Here is a 14,827-nt window from a genome sequence, read left to right on the forward strand (position 1 = left end):
TATACTCCAGAATGTTATGAAGAGTGATCAGATGAATTGCAATGAATTGCTAATTCCCTCTTTGCCATGCAAATTAACTGAATCCCCCAAAAACATTTCCACTGCATTTCAGCCCTGCCACAAAAGGACCAGCTAACATCATATAAGTGATTCTCTTATTAACCCAGGTGTGAGTGTTGACGAGGACAAGGCTGGAGATCACTCTGTCATGCTGATTGAGTTCAAATAACAGACTGGAAGCTTCAAAAGGAGTGTGGTGCTTGGAATCATTGTTCTTCCTCTGTCAACCATGGTTACATGCAAGGAAACACGTGCCGTCATCATTGCTTTGCACAAAAAGGGATTCACAGGCAAGGATATTGCTGCCAGTAAGATTGCACCTAAATCAACCATTTATCGGATCATCAAGAACTTCAAGGACAGCGGTTCAATTGTTGTGAAGAAGGCTTCAGGGCGCCCAAGAAAGTCCAGCAAGCGCCATGACCGTCTCCTAAAGTTGATTCAGCTGCGGGATCGGGGCACCACCAGTACAGAGCTTGCTCAGAAATGGCAGCAGGCAGATGTGAGTGCATCTGCACGCCCAGTGAGGCGAAGACTTTTGGAGGATGGCCTGGTGTCAAGAAGGGCAGCAAAGAAGCCACTTCTCTCCAGGAAAAACATTAGGGACCGACTGATATTCTGCAAAAGGTACAGGGATTGGACTGCTGAGGACTGGGGTAAAGTCATTTTCTCTGATGAATCCCCTTTCCGATTGTTTGGGGCATTCGGAAAAAAGCTTGGTTACCATCAGTCCTGTGTCATGCCAACAGTAAAGCATCCTGAGACCATTCATGTGTGGGGTTGCTTCTCAGCCAAGGGAGTGGGCTCACTCACAATTTTGCCTAAGAACACAGCCATGAGTAAAGAATGGTACCAACAGATCCTCCAAGAGCAACTTCTACCAACCATCCAGGAACAGTTTGGTGACGAACAATGCCTTTTCCAGCATGATGGAGCACCTTGCCATAAGGCAAAAGTGATAACTTAGTGGCTCGGGGAACAAAACATCGATATTTTGGGTCCATGGCCAGGAAACTCCCCAGACCTTAATCCCATTGAGAACTTGTGGTCAATCCTCAAGAGGCGGGAGGACAAAAAAAAACACACAAATTCTGACAAACTCCAAGCATTGATTATGCAAGAATGGGCTGCCATCAGTGAGGATATGGCCAAGAAGTTAATTGACAGCATGCCAGGGCGGATTGCAGAGGTCTTGAAAAAGAAGGGTCAACACTGCAAATATTGACTCTTTGCATCAACATCAAAATGGAAAGAATATGGCACCACAACAAACCTGCCAAGAGAGGGCCGCCCACCAAAACTCAAGGACCAGGCAAGGAGGGCATTAATCAGAGGCAACAAAGAGACCAAAGATAACCCTGAAGGAGCTGCAAAGCTCCACAGCGGAGATTGGAGTAGCTGTCCATAGGACACAGAGCTGGGCTTTATGGAAGAGTGGCCAGAGAAAAGCCATTGCTTAAAGAAAAAAATAAGCAAACACATTCGGTGTTCGCCAAAAGGCATGTGGGAGACTCCCAAAACATATGGAAGACGGTACTCTGGTCGGATGAGATTAAAATGTTGCTTTTTGGCTATCAAGGAAAACGCTATGTCTGGCGCAAACCCAACACCTCTCATCACCCCGAGAACCCCAAGCATGGTGGTGGCAGCATCATGCAGCATCATGCTGTGGGGATGTTTTTCCATCGGCAGGGACTGAGAAACTGGTCAGAATTTAAGGAATGATGGATGGAGCTAAAAACAGGGTAATTCTTGAGGGAAATCTGTTTCAGTCTTCCAGAGATTTGAGACTGGGACCGAGGTTGACCTTCCAGCACGTCAATGACCCTAAGCATACTGCTAAAGCAACACTCGAGTGGTTTAAGGGGAAACATTTAAATGTCTTGGAATGGCCTAGTCAAAGTCCAGACCTCAATCCAATGGAGAATCTGTGGTATGACTTAAAGATTGCTGTGCACCAGCGGAACCTATCCAACTTGAAGGAGCTGGAGCAGTTTTGCCTTGAAGACAGGGCAAAAATCCCAGTGGCTAGATGTGCCAAGATTATAGAGACATACCCCAAGAGACTTGCAGCTGTAATTGCTGCAAAAGGTGTCTCTACAAAGTATTGACTTTGGGGGGGTGAATAGTTATGCACGCTCAAGTATTCCGTTTTTTTGTCTTATTTCTTGTTTGTTTCACAATGAAAAATATTTAGCATCTTCAAAGTAGTAGGCATGTTGTGTAAATCAAATGATACAAACCCCCCCCCCCCCAAAAAAATAAATTTTAATTCCAGGTTGTAAGGCAACAAAATTGGAAAAATGCCAAGGGGGTGAATACTTTCGCAAGCCACTGTAAAGAGCATTTGCTTCGCGAGGCATCTCTAACTGAAAATAGATGATGTAAGTGATTGATAGTTGGTATTCAGCAGTCATAAAAGTATGCCTTACTTACTTTGAAGAACTACTAAAATAGTGATTTTGTCAGACAGCATAGGCAGCAGCTCTATACAGATGAGATGGTGACTTAGAATGAAATAAAAAATGTAATATACACAACTAAAATATTTGATCAAAGTAAAGTAATGTAAATAAATGATGGTTAAGTGCAATGGGCAGTCAACACCATCATGGGACTTGTATTCGTTTTTTTCTGTGTTACAGCATTCAACCCACATAATGCATATTGCATTTAATGTAAAAACAAAAAAACAAATCAAAACCGAAAACTAATTTTTTCTTTAGAATCTAATCAAAACGGAATCGCTCAGCACTAACTACGACCCAGAGGAAATATGGTGCAAATTTCATTATCCCCTTCTTCAGGCCTACAGTGCATTCGGAAAACTCAGCAATCGGGGGAGAAGGGCCTTGGTCAGGGAGGTGACCAAGAACGCGATGGTCACTCTGACAGAGTTCCAGAGTTCCTCTGCGGAGATGAGAGAACCTTCCAGAAGGACAACGATCTCTGCAGCACTCCACCAATCAGGCCGTTAGGGTAGAGTGGCCAGACGGAAGCCACTTAGTAAAAGGCACGATAGCCTTTGACAAAAGGCACCTAAAGGATTCTCAGACCATGAGAAACAAGATTCTCTGGTCTGATGAAACCAAGATTGCACTCTTTGGCCTGAATGCCAAGCGTCACATCTGGAAAAACCTGGCACCATCCCTACGGTGAAGCAGGGTGGTGGCACCATCATGTTGTGGGGATGTTTTTCCATCGGCAGGGACTGAGAAACTGAGCAAAGTACAGAAAGATCCTTGATTAAAACCTGCTCCAGAGCGCTCAGAACCTCAGACTGGGGTGAAGGTTTACCTTCCGACAGGACAACTACCCCAAGTGCACAGCAAAGACAACCCTGGAGTGGCTTTGGGACAAGTCTCTGAATGTCTCGAGGCTGTATTTGCTGCCAAAGGTGCTTCAACAAAGTACTGTGTAAAGAGTCTGAATACTTATGTAAACATGATATTTTGTGTTTTTTTTATACATTTGCAAATATGGTTTTGCTTCGTCATTAAGGGGTATTATGTGTACATTGATGAGGGGGAAAAAAACAATTTAATCTATTTTAGAATAAGTCTGTAATGTAACAGAATGTGGAAAAAGTCAAGGGGTCTGAATACTTTCCGAATGCACTGTATATACTGACCTGAGCACTGCAACTGAGAGAGGATCTGGGCCCCTTCAAACTGGTGGCTGACCATCTTCAGATTGGGCTTGATACAACGGATGAAACTGGAGCCCTGGGAGGGAGGGAGAAGAGGCTGTTAGCCATAGATATCCTATTAAATTGAAGTGTTCTATATGTAATTTCATGCTGTTAGCCCTGACAGCAGCCACACTGAAGATGGCCACAGAGTACCTCTTTGGTGAACCAGATCTAAATTGGTTGGACATTGGCTTGAACATTATGGACTGACAAAATAAAAATGTTCACTGGAAGATTGATAAAATTACACTCCCCTCCGTATTAATTTGGACAAAAAATGCTAACCTCCGCGTTATTGGTAATGGTGAGAGGTTAGCAGTTTTGGGGCGGTATGATATTTGTTCCTCTGTAACTTTCTCACTTATTATATACGATTCATTCAAGATTATCCATAATCATGTTAGCAACCACATTAATGTAGAAGTGTTTAGAAACATACTATATTCTTATTTACAATAAAAGTGACACAATACATGATTTCAACATTCATTTTGATTAATTAGGATCCCCATTAGCTGACGCCAATGGAAACAGCTAGTCTTGCTGGGGTCTGACACATAACGAGAAAGACATTACAGACAAAAGACTACAATTTATATACATTTAAAAACATTAACATGTAGTGTGTGTGCGCGCATCTATTAGTTACACATACATGTCTGTAAAATGGCATTGAATCAGCTTGATCTCCTCTGTCGAAGACGCTTGGACCTTCTTTTTGAAATTTTCAGTGGTATTGTTAACAAACACGCCCCCATAAAGAAAATTAGAATTAAAAAACAGGTTCAGCCCCTGGTTCGACCGTGATCTTGCAGAGTTACTCCACCGCAAGAATTGCATTTGGCGAAAGGCTCGGCACATGCATAGTCAAACTGACTGGCTATCATTCAGGCAAATGAGAAATAAGTGCACTCAGGCTATCCAGAAGGCCAAAGTTAGTCACTTTTAGGAGCAGATCTCGCTCTGTGGGTCTAATCCCAAGAAGTTCTGGAAAACGGCTAAACACCTGGAGAATAAACCCTCCTCCTCACAGCTGCCCATGTCCTTAAATGTTGATGATGTGGTTGTTACTGACAGAAGCACATGGCTGAGCTCTTTAATCACCACTTTATTAAGTCAAGATTCCTATTTGACTCAGCCATGCCTCCTTGCCCGTCCAACATTTCCTCATCTCCCACCCCTTCTAATGCGACTATCCCTGATGCTTCTCCCTCTTTCTCCCCTGCCCCGCTACAAAGTTTCTCCCTGCAGGCAGTCACTGAGTCCAAGGTGCTAAAGGAGCTCCTGAAACTTGACCCTAAAAAAAACATCTGGGTCAGATGATTTAGACCCTTTCTTCTTTAAGGTTGCTGCCCCTATCATCGCCAAGCCTGTCTCTCCTTTCTGGGAAGGTTCCCATTACTTGGAAGGCAGCCACAGTTCGTCCTTTATTTAAAAGGAGGCAATCAAGCTGATCCTAACTGTAATAGGCCTATTTCTATTTTGCCCCGTTTATCAAAAGTGTTGGAAAAACGTATCAATAATGAACTGACTGGCTTTCTTGATGTCTATAGTATTCTCTCGGGTATGCAATCTGGTTTCCGCTCAGGTTATGGATGTGTCACTGCAACCTTAAAGGTCCACAATGATGTCACCATTGCCCTTGATTCTAAGCAATACTGTGCTGCTATTTTTATTGACTTGGCCAAAGCTTTTGATACGGTAGACCATTCCATTCTTGTGGGCTGGCTAAGGAGTATTGGTGTATCTGAGGGGTCTTTGGCCTGGTTTGCTAACTACTGCTCTCAAAGAGTGCAGTGTATAAAGTCTGCTGTCTCAGCCACTGCCTGTCACCAAGGGAGTACCCCAAGGCTCAATCCTAGGTCCCACGCTCTTCTCAATTTACATCAACATAGCTCAGGCAGTAGGAAGCATTCTCATCCATTTATATGCAAAAGATACAGTCTTAAACTCAGCTGGCCCCTCCCCGGATTTTGTGTTAAATTCTCTACAACAAAGCTTTCTTAGTGTCCAACAAGCTTTCTCTAACCTTAACCTTGTTCTGAACACCTCCAAACCAAAGGTCATGTGGTTTGGTAAGAAGAATGCCCCTCCTCCCACAGGTGTTATTATTACCTCTGAGGGTTTAGAGCTTGAGGTAGTCACCTCATACAAGTACTTGGGAGTATGGCTTGATGGTGCACTGTCCTTCTCTCAGCACATATCAAAGTTGCAGGCTAAAGTTAAATCTAGACTTGGTTTCCTCTATCGTAATCGCTCCTCTTTCACCCAAGCTGCTAAACTAACCCTGATTCAGATAACCACCCTACCCATGCTAGATTACAGAAACATAATTTATAGATCGGCAGTTAAGGGTGCTCTCAAGCGGCTAGATGCACTCTATACTCCTCTGTAAACTGGTCATCTCTATACCCGTCGCAAGACCCACTGGTTGATGCTTATTTATAAAACCCTCTTAGGCCTCACTCCCCCCTATTTGAGATATCTACTGCAGACCTCATCCTCCACATACAACAACCATTCTGCCAAAGCGCACACATCCCTGGGTCGCTCCTATTTTCAGTTCGCTGCAGCTAGCGACTGGAACGAACTTCAACAAACACTCAAACGGGACAGTTTTATCTCAATCTCTTCATTCAAAGACTCAATTATGAACACTCTAACTGACAGTTGTGGCTGCTTTGTCTGATGTATTGTTGTCTCTACCTTGTTGACCTTTGTGCTGTTGACTGTGCCCAATAATGTTTGTACCATGTTTTGTGCTGCTACCATGTTGTGTTGCTACCATGCTGTGTTGTCATGTGTTGCTGCCTTGCTATGTTGTGGTCTTATGTCTCTCTTTATGTAGTGTTGTCTCTGTTGTTGTGATGTATGTTTTGTCCTATATTTATTTTGTATTTTTTAAATCTTTTTTTTTTTTTATCCCAGGCCCCCGTCCCTGCAGCAGGCCTTTTGCCTTTTAGTAGCCAGTCACCGTAAATAAGAATTTGTTCTTAACTGACTTGCCTAGTTAAATAAAAATGTAACAAAAACTAAATACACACGTCACATGGGGGAGAGGTGTTGTGCCGTGAGGTGTTGCTTTATTATTATTATATTTTTTTTTGTTTAATTTTCCCCCCTTTTTCTCCCCAATTTTGTGATTATGATCTTTTCTCATCGCTGCAACTCCCCAACGGGTCCGGGAGAGGCGAAGGTCGAGTCATGCATCCTCCGAAACATGACCTTCCAAACTGGGCTTCTTAAAAGGATCCGACCATTTTTTTACATTTTCGCCTAAAATGACATACCCAAATCTAACTGCCTGTAGCTCAAGACCTGAAGCAAGGATATGCACATTCTTGATACCATTTGAAAGGAAAGACTTTGAAGTTTGTGGAAATGTGAAATGAATGTAGGATAATATAACACATTAGATCTGGTAAAAGATAATACAATGATGTACCATCATCTTTGAAATGCAAGAGAAAGGCCATAATGTATTATTCTTGCCCAGGCACAATGTTGATTTTGGCCACTGGATGGAAGCAGTGTATGTGTACAATTTTAGACTGATCCAATGAACCATTGCATATATGTTCAAAATGTTGTATCAAGACTGCCCAAATGTGCCTAATTGGTTTCTGTTAAAGGAATTTTATATCTTTGATGATAATAATCAATAATCAATTCGCCTTGACTAATGCCCAAGGTTTGTAAGACAATGGGTTAAAATAATTAGGCAAGGACTCAGCTTTCTGCAAAAGGTATCTGTAGCTTTTATTCAGAGAACGTTCTGAGGTCAGGATAACAAAACAGTCATTATATAGTTCTTGCTTTCTTACGCACATGCCTTTACACACAAACTGTTGGTGACCTGCTTCCCCCACAAACTTCTCACACTCTTTATCACTATCCCGAGCTCGCCTGTTCCTTTCCCTCAAGGTTAGAAATGCTTTGAAGCTTTTACTCCCAGGACCATCTGTCTCCTGGTGCCCCTCCTAATTGTATACACACATTTCTTTCCCTATCCCGTGGTTCCTGGACTTTCCAGAACTAATCAAACTTATCGATCCCTACATTGATCATTACATTGATTATTCATTAACCATTCTGTATGACTAATAATTCATCATGGTCTATTGATTAATTTACCTTTAATAGATAATTCTCTTATCAGTTTCTTAATACATTTTGAAGTTCATAATTGTGCACTCTCCTCAAACAATAGCATGGTATTATTTCACTGTAATAGCTACTGTAAATTGGACAATGCAGTTAGATTAACAAGAATTTAAGCTTTCTGCCCATATCAGTTATGTCTATGTCCAGGGATTTTTTTTAACTTACAACCTCTTGCTAATCACATTAGCCTACGTTAGCTCAACCGTCCCTTGTGGGGGACACCGATCCTGTAGAGGTTCTTAACACCCGCTCGCTTAACCCGGAAGCCAGATGCACCAACCCCGTTCAACTGACAACCAAAGTCAGTCTGCAGGCACCTGGCCCGCCACAAGGAGTCGCTAGAGCGCAATGAGCCATGTAAAGCCCCCCGGCCAAACACTCCCCTAACCCGGATGACGCTGGGCCAATTGTGCGCCGCCCTATGGGACTCCCTGTCACGGCCGGTAATGACACAGCCTGGGATCGAACCCCAGGGTGTAGTGACGCGGCAACACTGCGATGCAGTGCCTTTGACTGCTGCGCCACTGGGGATGCCTTTATTTTGATATATTTTTTAAACCAGGTTTGCTGTTCACTTGCGCTATATAAGATGGAAAGGAGTTCCATGCACTCATGGCTCTGTATAATACTGCACGTTTCCTTGAATTTGCTCTGGACCTGGACATTGTGAAAAGACCCCTGGTGGCATGTCTGGTGGGGTAAGTGTGTGTGTCATTGCTGTTTGTAAGTTGACTGTGCAAACAATTTAGAATTTTCAACACAATGTTTCTTATAAAAACAAGAAATTACGCAGTCGTCTTTCCTCAACTCTTAGCCAAGAGAGACTGGCATGCATAGTATTTATATCAGTCCTCTGATTACAATGAAGAGCAAGACGTGTCGCTTTGTTCTGGGCCAGATGCAGCTTAACTAGGTCTTTCTTTGCAGCACTTGACCATATGACTGGACAATAATCAAGATTAGATAAAACTAGAGCCTGCAGGACTTGCTTTGTGGAGTGAGAAATCAGAGCATCTCTTTATTACGGACAGACCTCTCCCCATCTTTACAACCATTGAATCTATATGTTTTGACCATAACAGTTTACAATCTCAGGGCAGTTTACAATTTATTGGGCAAAACAATCTAAAACACAACCAAAACAAACTACAAATGCATCAAACAAGTTTGTAGTCATAAGCTTGATGTAGTCATTGCGTGCTAGGAATATGAGACCAAATACTAAAATTTGACTATAATACAATATAAGTGAAGTGAAAACTTCTTCAAATGGTGTGACTACATACATAAAATGCTTTCATTTCTAAACGATAAAGCAGATATGTGTGAAAATACCCTCAAATAAAAGGTGACATTCTGTACTGATGCAACATATAAACATTTCATCTCAGATCCATAATGCTGGAGCATAGAGTCACATGTTCACGTTATCTTAACTGTCAAAATAAATACAGAGGCGAGTATATATTATATGACAACTGATCTCAACTCAAGTTAGATGCCCTGTGTGTGGGGTAAAGAAGTAAATTTTTGAGCACTGTAGTAAATACTAACCGTGCTGCGAAGCTTCTCCAGAAGAATGTTCAGCTGGGTCTGTTGAGGTGAAAGAAAACCTTTGTTTAGTGATACAGACCAACTCCACAGACCTGTCTAGTCCAACCCAGCATGAACACATGCTTATTAAAGGGTACTTTCTCCCTCTCTGCCTCCAGCGCTCCTGTCCAACACTCAAAACAACAGCTGCTTAAGCAACAGTACAGCCGCGACAGACACACGTTCATGGTTAAAGCGCATAGAAACGAAAGACAGACATTTTGTTTTAATGTATCATGCAAACAGGTCTAAATACAACACTGATAGGACCACAGGAACAGAGGGACAGACAGATGGATACATGGTAGCCAACTAACTGAGATGACAGACAGACAGATAACCGCTTGTTGGCCCCTCTGTCACTGATCTAGAGCTCTGGTGGCAAAACCCCTGGAACCTTCCCAAAATGTCCCGGTTTTCCAGAAATCCCAGTTGGAATTCCCTAATAAGTCCAGGAATTGTCCATACCGGGATTTCTGGAAAACCTGGGAAGTTACCGTCATTTTGCAAGCTTAATCTGCAGAGAGTTGTGTTTAACAGACAGACTGCTCTAGGGACCACCCCTGGGACATTAATATTTATAAACCCAGCAGGATATCTCAAATAAACAGCTGATAACGCTCTCTATCTCACCTTGTAACTCTGAGAACAGACAGGTACAAAACGCTGAATCACTGATTAGGCCTTAGTCAAGCTCTAAGCCTTATGATCTACAGCATATCACTTTCTACAGTAACTACCTTATTAACAGTAGCTGCTTAATATGTACAGTAGCTGCCTGGCAGGCAGTCCTATTCGGTGCAACTGCCAACTGGCATGTACACTGGTCAATAAGTATCGTAATAATTTTATTATGGAATCATAAGAGGGACAATTGCTCGGTGGACATTGATCCTGTCATTGAAGATTTCCTGATCCTATATGCTATGGTATCTCACTGCAAACTACACAACGTTGCAAACTCTTCATACTACACTCCAGATAATGACATGAATAACATCTCAATTGATTGGAATTGGAAGCTGCCCACATCAAGATGTCATTAGCAAGTGTTGCAGCGTGTTGCAGGAAACAAACGGCGATTAACAGGGAGACAGCACAGAAAAGGACTGGGGAGGTAGGGGACAGCGAAGGGGGTGACTGGAGGCAGTTAGCTGGAGAACAGCAGGGTGTTGCCCGCATTATTCACTGATGCATTGTGGGATTCATAGCACACAACGGAACAAGTTACCTTACTTCCCTGACTGATTCTGATTTGAACCGCTATATGCATCTACTTTTCTTGTCTGTATTTCTCCCTCTCTCCACACACATTTTGGACTTTAAATCACAGCTATGATTTTATTTATTTTTTATTTCACCTTTATTTAACCAGGTAGGCTAGCTGAGAACAACTGTGACCTGGCCAAGATAAAGCAAAGCAGTGCGACACAAACAACACAGAGTTATACATGGAATAAACAAAACATACAGTCAATAATACAATAGAGAAAAAGCCTATGTACAGTGTGTGCAAATGAGGTAAGATAAGGGAGGTAAGGCGATAAATAGGCCATAGTGGCAAAAATTACAATTTAGCAATTCAAACACTGGAGATGAATTTGCAAGTAGAGATACTGGGGTGCAAAGGAGCAAAAAATTAATAATAACAGTATGGGGATGAGGTAATTGGATGGGCTATTTACAGATGGGCTATGTACAGGTGCAGTGATATGTGAGCTGCTCTGACAGCTGGTGCTTAAAGTTAGTGAGGGAGATATGAGTCTCCAGCTTCAGTGATTTTTGCAGTTCATTCCAGTCGTTGGCAGCAGAGAACTGGAAGGAAAGGCGGCCAAAGGAGGAATTTGCTTTGGGGATGACCAGTGAAATATACCTGCAGGAGCGCGTGCTACGGGTGGGTGCTGCTATGGTGACCAGTGAGCTGAGATAAGGCGGAGCTTTACCTAGCAAAGACTTATAGATGACCTGGAGCCAGTGGGTTTGTCGATGAGAGCATATAGGTCGCAGTGGTCGCATATGGGGCTTTGGTGACAAAACGGCTGGCACTGTGATAGACTGCATCCAATTTGCTGAGTAGAGTGTTGGAGGCTATTTTGTAAATGACATCGCCGAAGTCGAGGATCAGTAGGATGGTCAGTTTTACGAGGGTATGTTTGGCAGCATGAGTGAAGGATGCTTTGTTGCGAAATAGGAAGTCGATTCTAGATTTAATTTTGGATTGGAGATGCTTAATGTGAGTCTGGAAGGAGAGTTTACAATCTAACCAGACACCTAGGTATTTGTAGTTGTCCACATATTCTAAGTCAGAACCATCCAGAGTAGTGATGCTGGACGTGCAGGCAGCGATCGGTTGAATAGCATGCATTTAGTTTTACTTGCATTTAAGAGCAGTTGGAGGCTACGGAAGGAGAGTTGTATGGCATTGAAGCTCGTCTGGAGGTTAGTTAACACAGTGTCCAAAGAAGGGCCAGAAGTATACAGAATGGTGTCGTCTGCGTAGAGGTGGATCAGAGAATCACCAGCAGCAAGAGCGACATCATTGGTGTATACAGAGAAGAGAGTCGCCCTGAGAATTGAACCCCGTGGCACCCCCATAGAGACTGCCAGAGGTCCAGACAACAGGCCCTCCGATGTGACACACTGAACTCTGTCTGAGAAGTAGTTGGTGAACCAGGCGAGGCAGTCATTTCAGAAACCAAGGCATGATGGGGATAGGGAAAGGATGGAGAGACAGAATGGAAGGACGAACAGTGGGAAGGAGAGAGATTAGGAAAAACACATTAACAGAATGTAGAAACAAAATTAACTCTGTGGAAACTAAACCAGAAGAAGATTACATCAAAACACATTATGAAACCCTGAAAAATAAGCTGCATTCAAATCCTCTAAAATTGTATTTAACTTTTTGAAACTATTGTACTTTCCTTCTTCTCCACTGTGTCTAGCAGTACCTATGATAGCTTACAATAACTGCTTATTGCAGCACCTGAACGCTCCTCTGATTTCACTTACAACAGACACAGCATCTTAACACTTCTTACAGGATCACAGCATAGAGTAAGAAAGTATCACGGTTATGACTATAAAGTAACAAAATAGCCCTGATGCTACTGTTTTGCATATAAAACACAAGATAAAAAAGTAACAAATATGAACACACCTGCTATGGCTGTTAAAGGCCCAGTGCAGTCAAAAACGAATTTTCTTATGTTTCATAAACAGTATATGGGATTCATAGCACACAACGGAACAGGACAAGTTACCTTACTTCCCTGACTGATTCTGATTTGAACCGCTATATGTGTAAAACTAGCTGTTATAACAGCTAGTTTTACACTCCTCACTCAGACCACTCCCAGACAGTCATAGCAAAATTATTTATTGAGAAATTGCCCTTTGCTTAGAAGCTATTTGTTTATTTTGGACCATTTTAATTGAAAACCCATCACAGTAAGGTACTTTAATTGTTACACAGAAATGATTTGATATTGAGGTAAAAACATCTAGACTGGACCTTTAAAATTGACATTTATACCCATTCCCCCTCAGTATTCCATGGCTGCATCAATTGCACCCTATGCCCTGGTCACCCTATGCCCAGGTCCTGGTCAAAAGTAGCACACTTTATAGGTAATAGGGTCCCGTTTGGGATACCTACCATGTTGAGCAGCACATTAATAAAGTGTGGAAGTAAAAGGCAGTTGATTAAAATTCGTCCTCACCTTGAATTTGTTGCCGACGCTGATGAAGCTGAGCTTGCCGGCCTTCTGTTTCGAGTCCTTGGTGTTGTTGGAGTTCTCAAAGAGCTCCCGGATAAACCGGTCCTTTGACTCACTCACCAGGCACTCCAGGGACATGTGCAGTGCATCATTGTTCTTCTCCACAAACTTGGTCTGCAATTCAGAGAAAATGTAGAACTTTGAAGATGCAGAAGCACCCAGTTCAGAAAAATGCTACTCTGGTTGGAAGATAAGTGGGGCACTTGTGATAAAAAAAATGGAATTCCACATGCTGGGTTTTGTGCAGGTTTCAAAGATCAGGAGAATGGGACATAGGGGATTACTTAAACAGACCCACGTCTGATCATACAAAAAGGTGTAATGTTGATGTTTTCTAGCCTTCAGACATCCTGCGGTGACATTTTGTGAACATAAATGTACCGTCTCATAGCACACCGCTCCTGCAAAGTGTCTGACGATGAATCCCTCGTCATCCCTCACATTCCTGTGAACTTGCAGCTTTGATTTCCGGGGCACCTGAGGAACACATTTCACGCTATCCATTTTAAATAAGTGAAAAAATACAACCACAGACTTATTACAATGTCTTAACAAACCCACGACTGACATTACGGACGATAAAACGCACACAACCTACACAGAGAAAGGACATGAATCCTGGTTAAAGTAAGAACTCACGGTCAGTCGGAAGTGGTTCTTGTGCTTGTTGTGAACGGTCTCTGCAAAGTGCTGGTCGCTGGGCTGAGGTAGACGGTTCTCTTCATCCAGGATGTCCAGGATGCCCACCAGCTTGGCCTCCACGAGGTCTGTAGACAGACACAGGGTTCAGGGGTCAAGAGATCCCAAAATGACTGGATCCAATAAGTCAGTGTAGCCTTAGAGCTATCCTAGCCTGTTGCTTCACGTATTTCATTAGGGGTTTAGTTTTTGTCCAGGGCCACTGATGGTGTAAGATATCCAATTACGCTAGGGAAGGGAGGTGTACCTGTCAAAAACCAATTTAAGGTGTAATAAAATAATGAAAATGTTTCAGTTCAGAATAGGCTGACCTTGACCTACACAGACCACTTTGCACGAGAGAACAACGGCTCATTAAGACATGACTGAATGACACATCCATAGTTAGAGCTGCAGTGACTCACTCTTTCCATAGGTTAGTCGAGAGAGAGAGAGAGAGAGAGAGAGAGAGAGAGAGAGACAGAGACAGAGACAGAGACAGAGACAGAGACAGAGACAGAGACAGAGAGAGAGAGAGAGACAGAGAGACAGAGAGAGAGAGAGACAGAGAGAGAGAGAGAGAGAGAGAGAGAGAGAGAGAGAGACAGAGAGAGACAGAGAGAGACAGAGAGAGAACAGAGAGAGACAGAGAGAGACAGAGACAGAGAAGAGACAGAGACAGAGAGAGAGAGAGAGAGAGAGAGAGAGAGAGAGATAGAGAGAGAGAGAGATAGACAGAGAGAGAGAGAGAGAGAGGAGAGAGATAGAGAGAGAGAGACAGAAGAGAGAGATAGAGAGAGACAGAGAGAGAGAGAGAGAGACAGAGAGATAGAGAGAAGAGAGAGAGACAGAGAGATAGAGA

The 14,827-nt window shown here is 42.8% G+C and overlaps 1 protein-coding gene across 1 annotated transcript in view; it reads right to left on the bottom strand.

The window, feature by feature from the left end:
• The window catches only part of LOC115174947 (unconventional myosin-VI), a gene marked incomplete in the record, with an annotated part of 125,570 nt that overhangs the window by 26,198 nt on the left and 84,545 nt on the right, over window positions 1-14,827 (bottom strand). The window contains 5 exon segments of the mRNA XM_029733997.1: window positions 3,692-3,785; window positions 9,470-9,508; window positions 13,231-13,401; window positions 13,669-13,764; window positions 13,927-14,054. Of these exon segments, the coding sequence (XP_029589857.1) occupies window positions 3,692-3,785; window positions 9,470-9,508; window positions 13,231-13,401; window positions 13,669-13,764; window positions 13,927-14,054 (528 nt within the window).

The sequence above is a fragment of the Salmo trutta genome, chromosome 35 (assembly GCF_901001165.1).
Source record: "Salmo trutta chromosome 35, fSalTru1.1, whole genome shotgun sequence".
NCBI lineage: Eukaryota > Metazoa > Chordata > Actinopteri > Salmoniformes > Salmonidae > Salmo > Salmo trutta.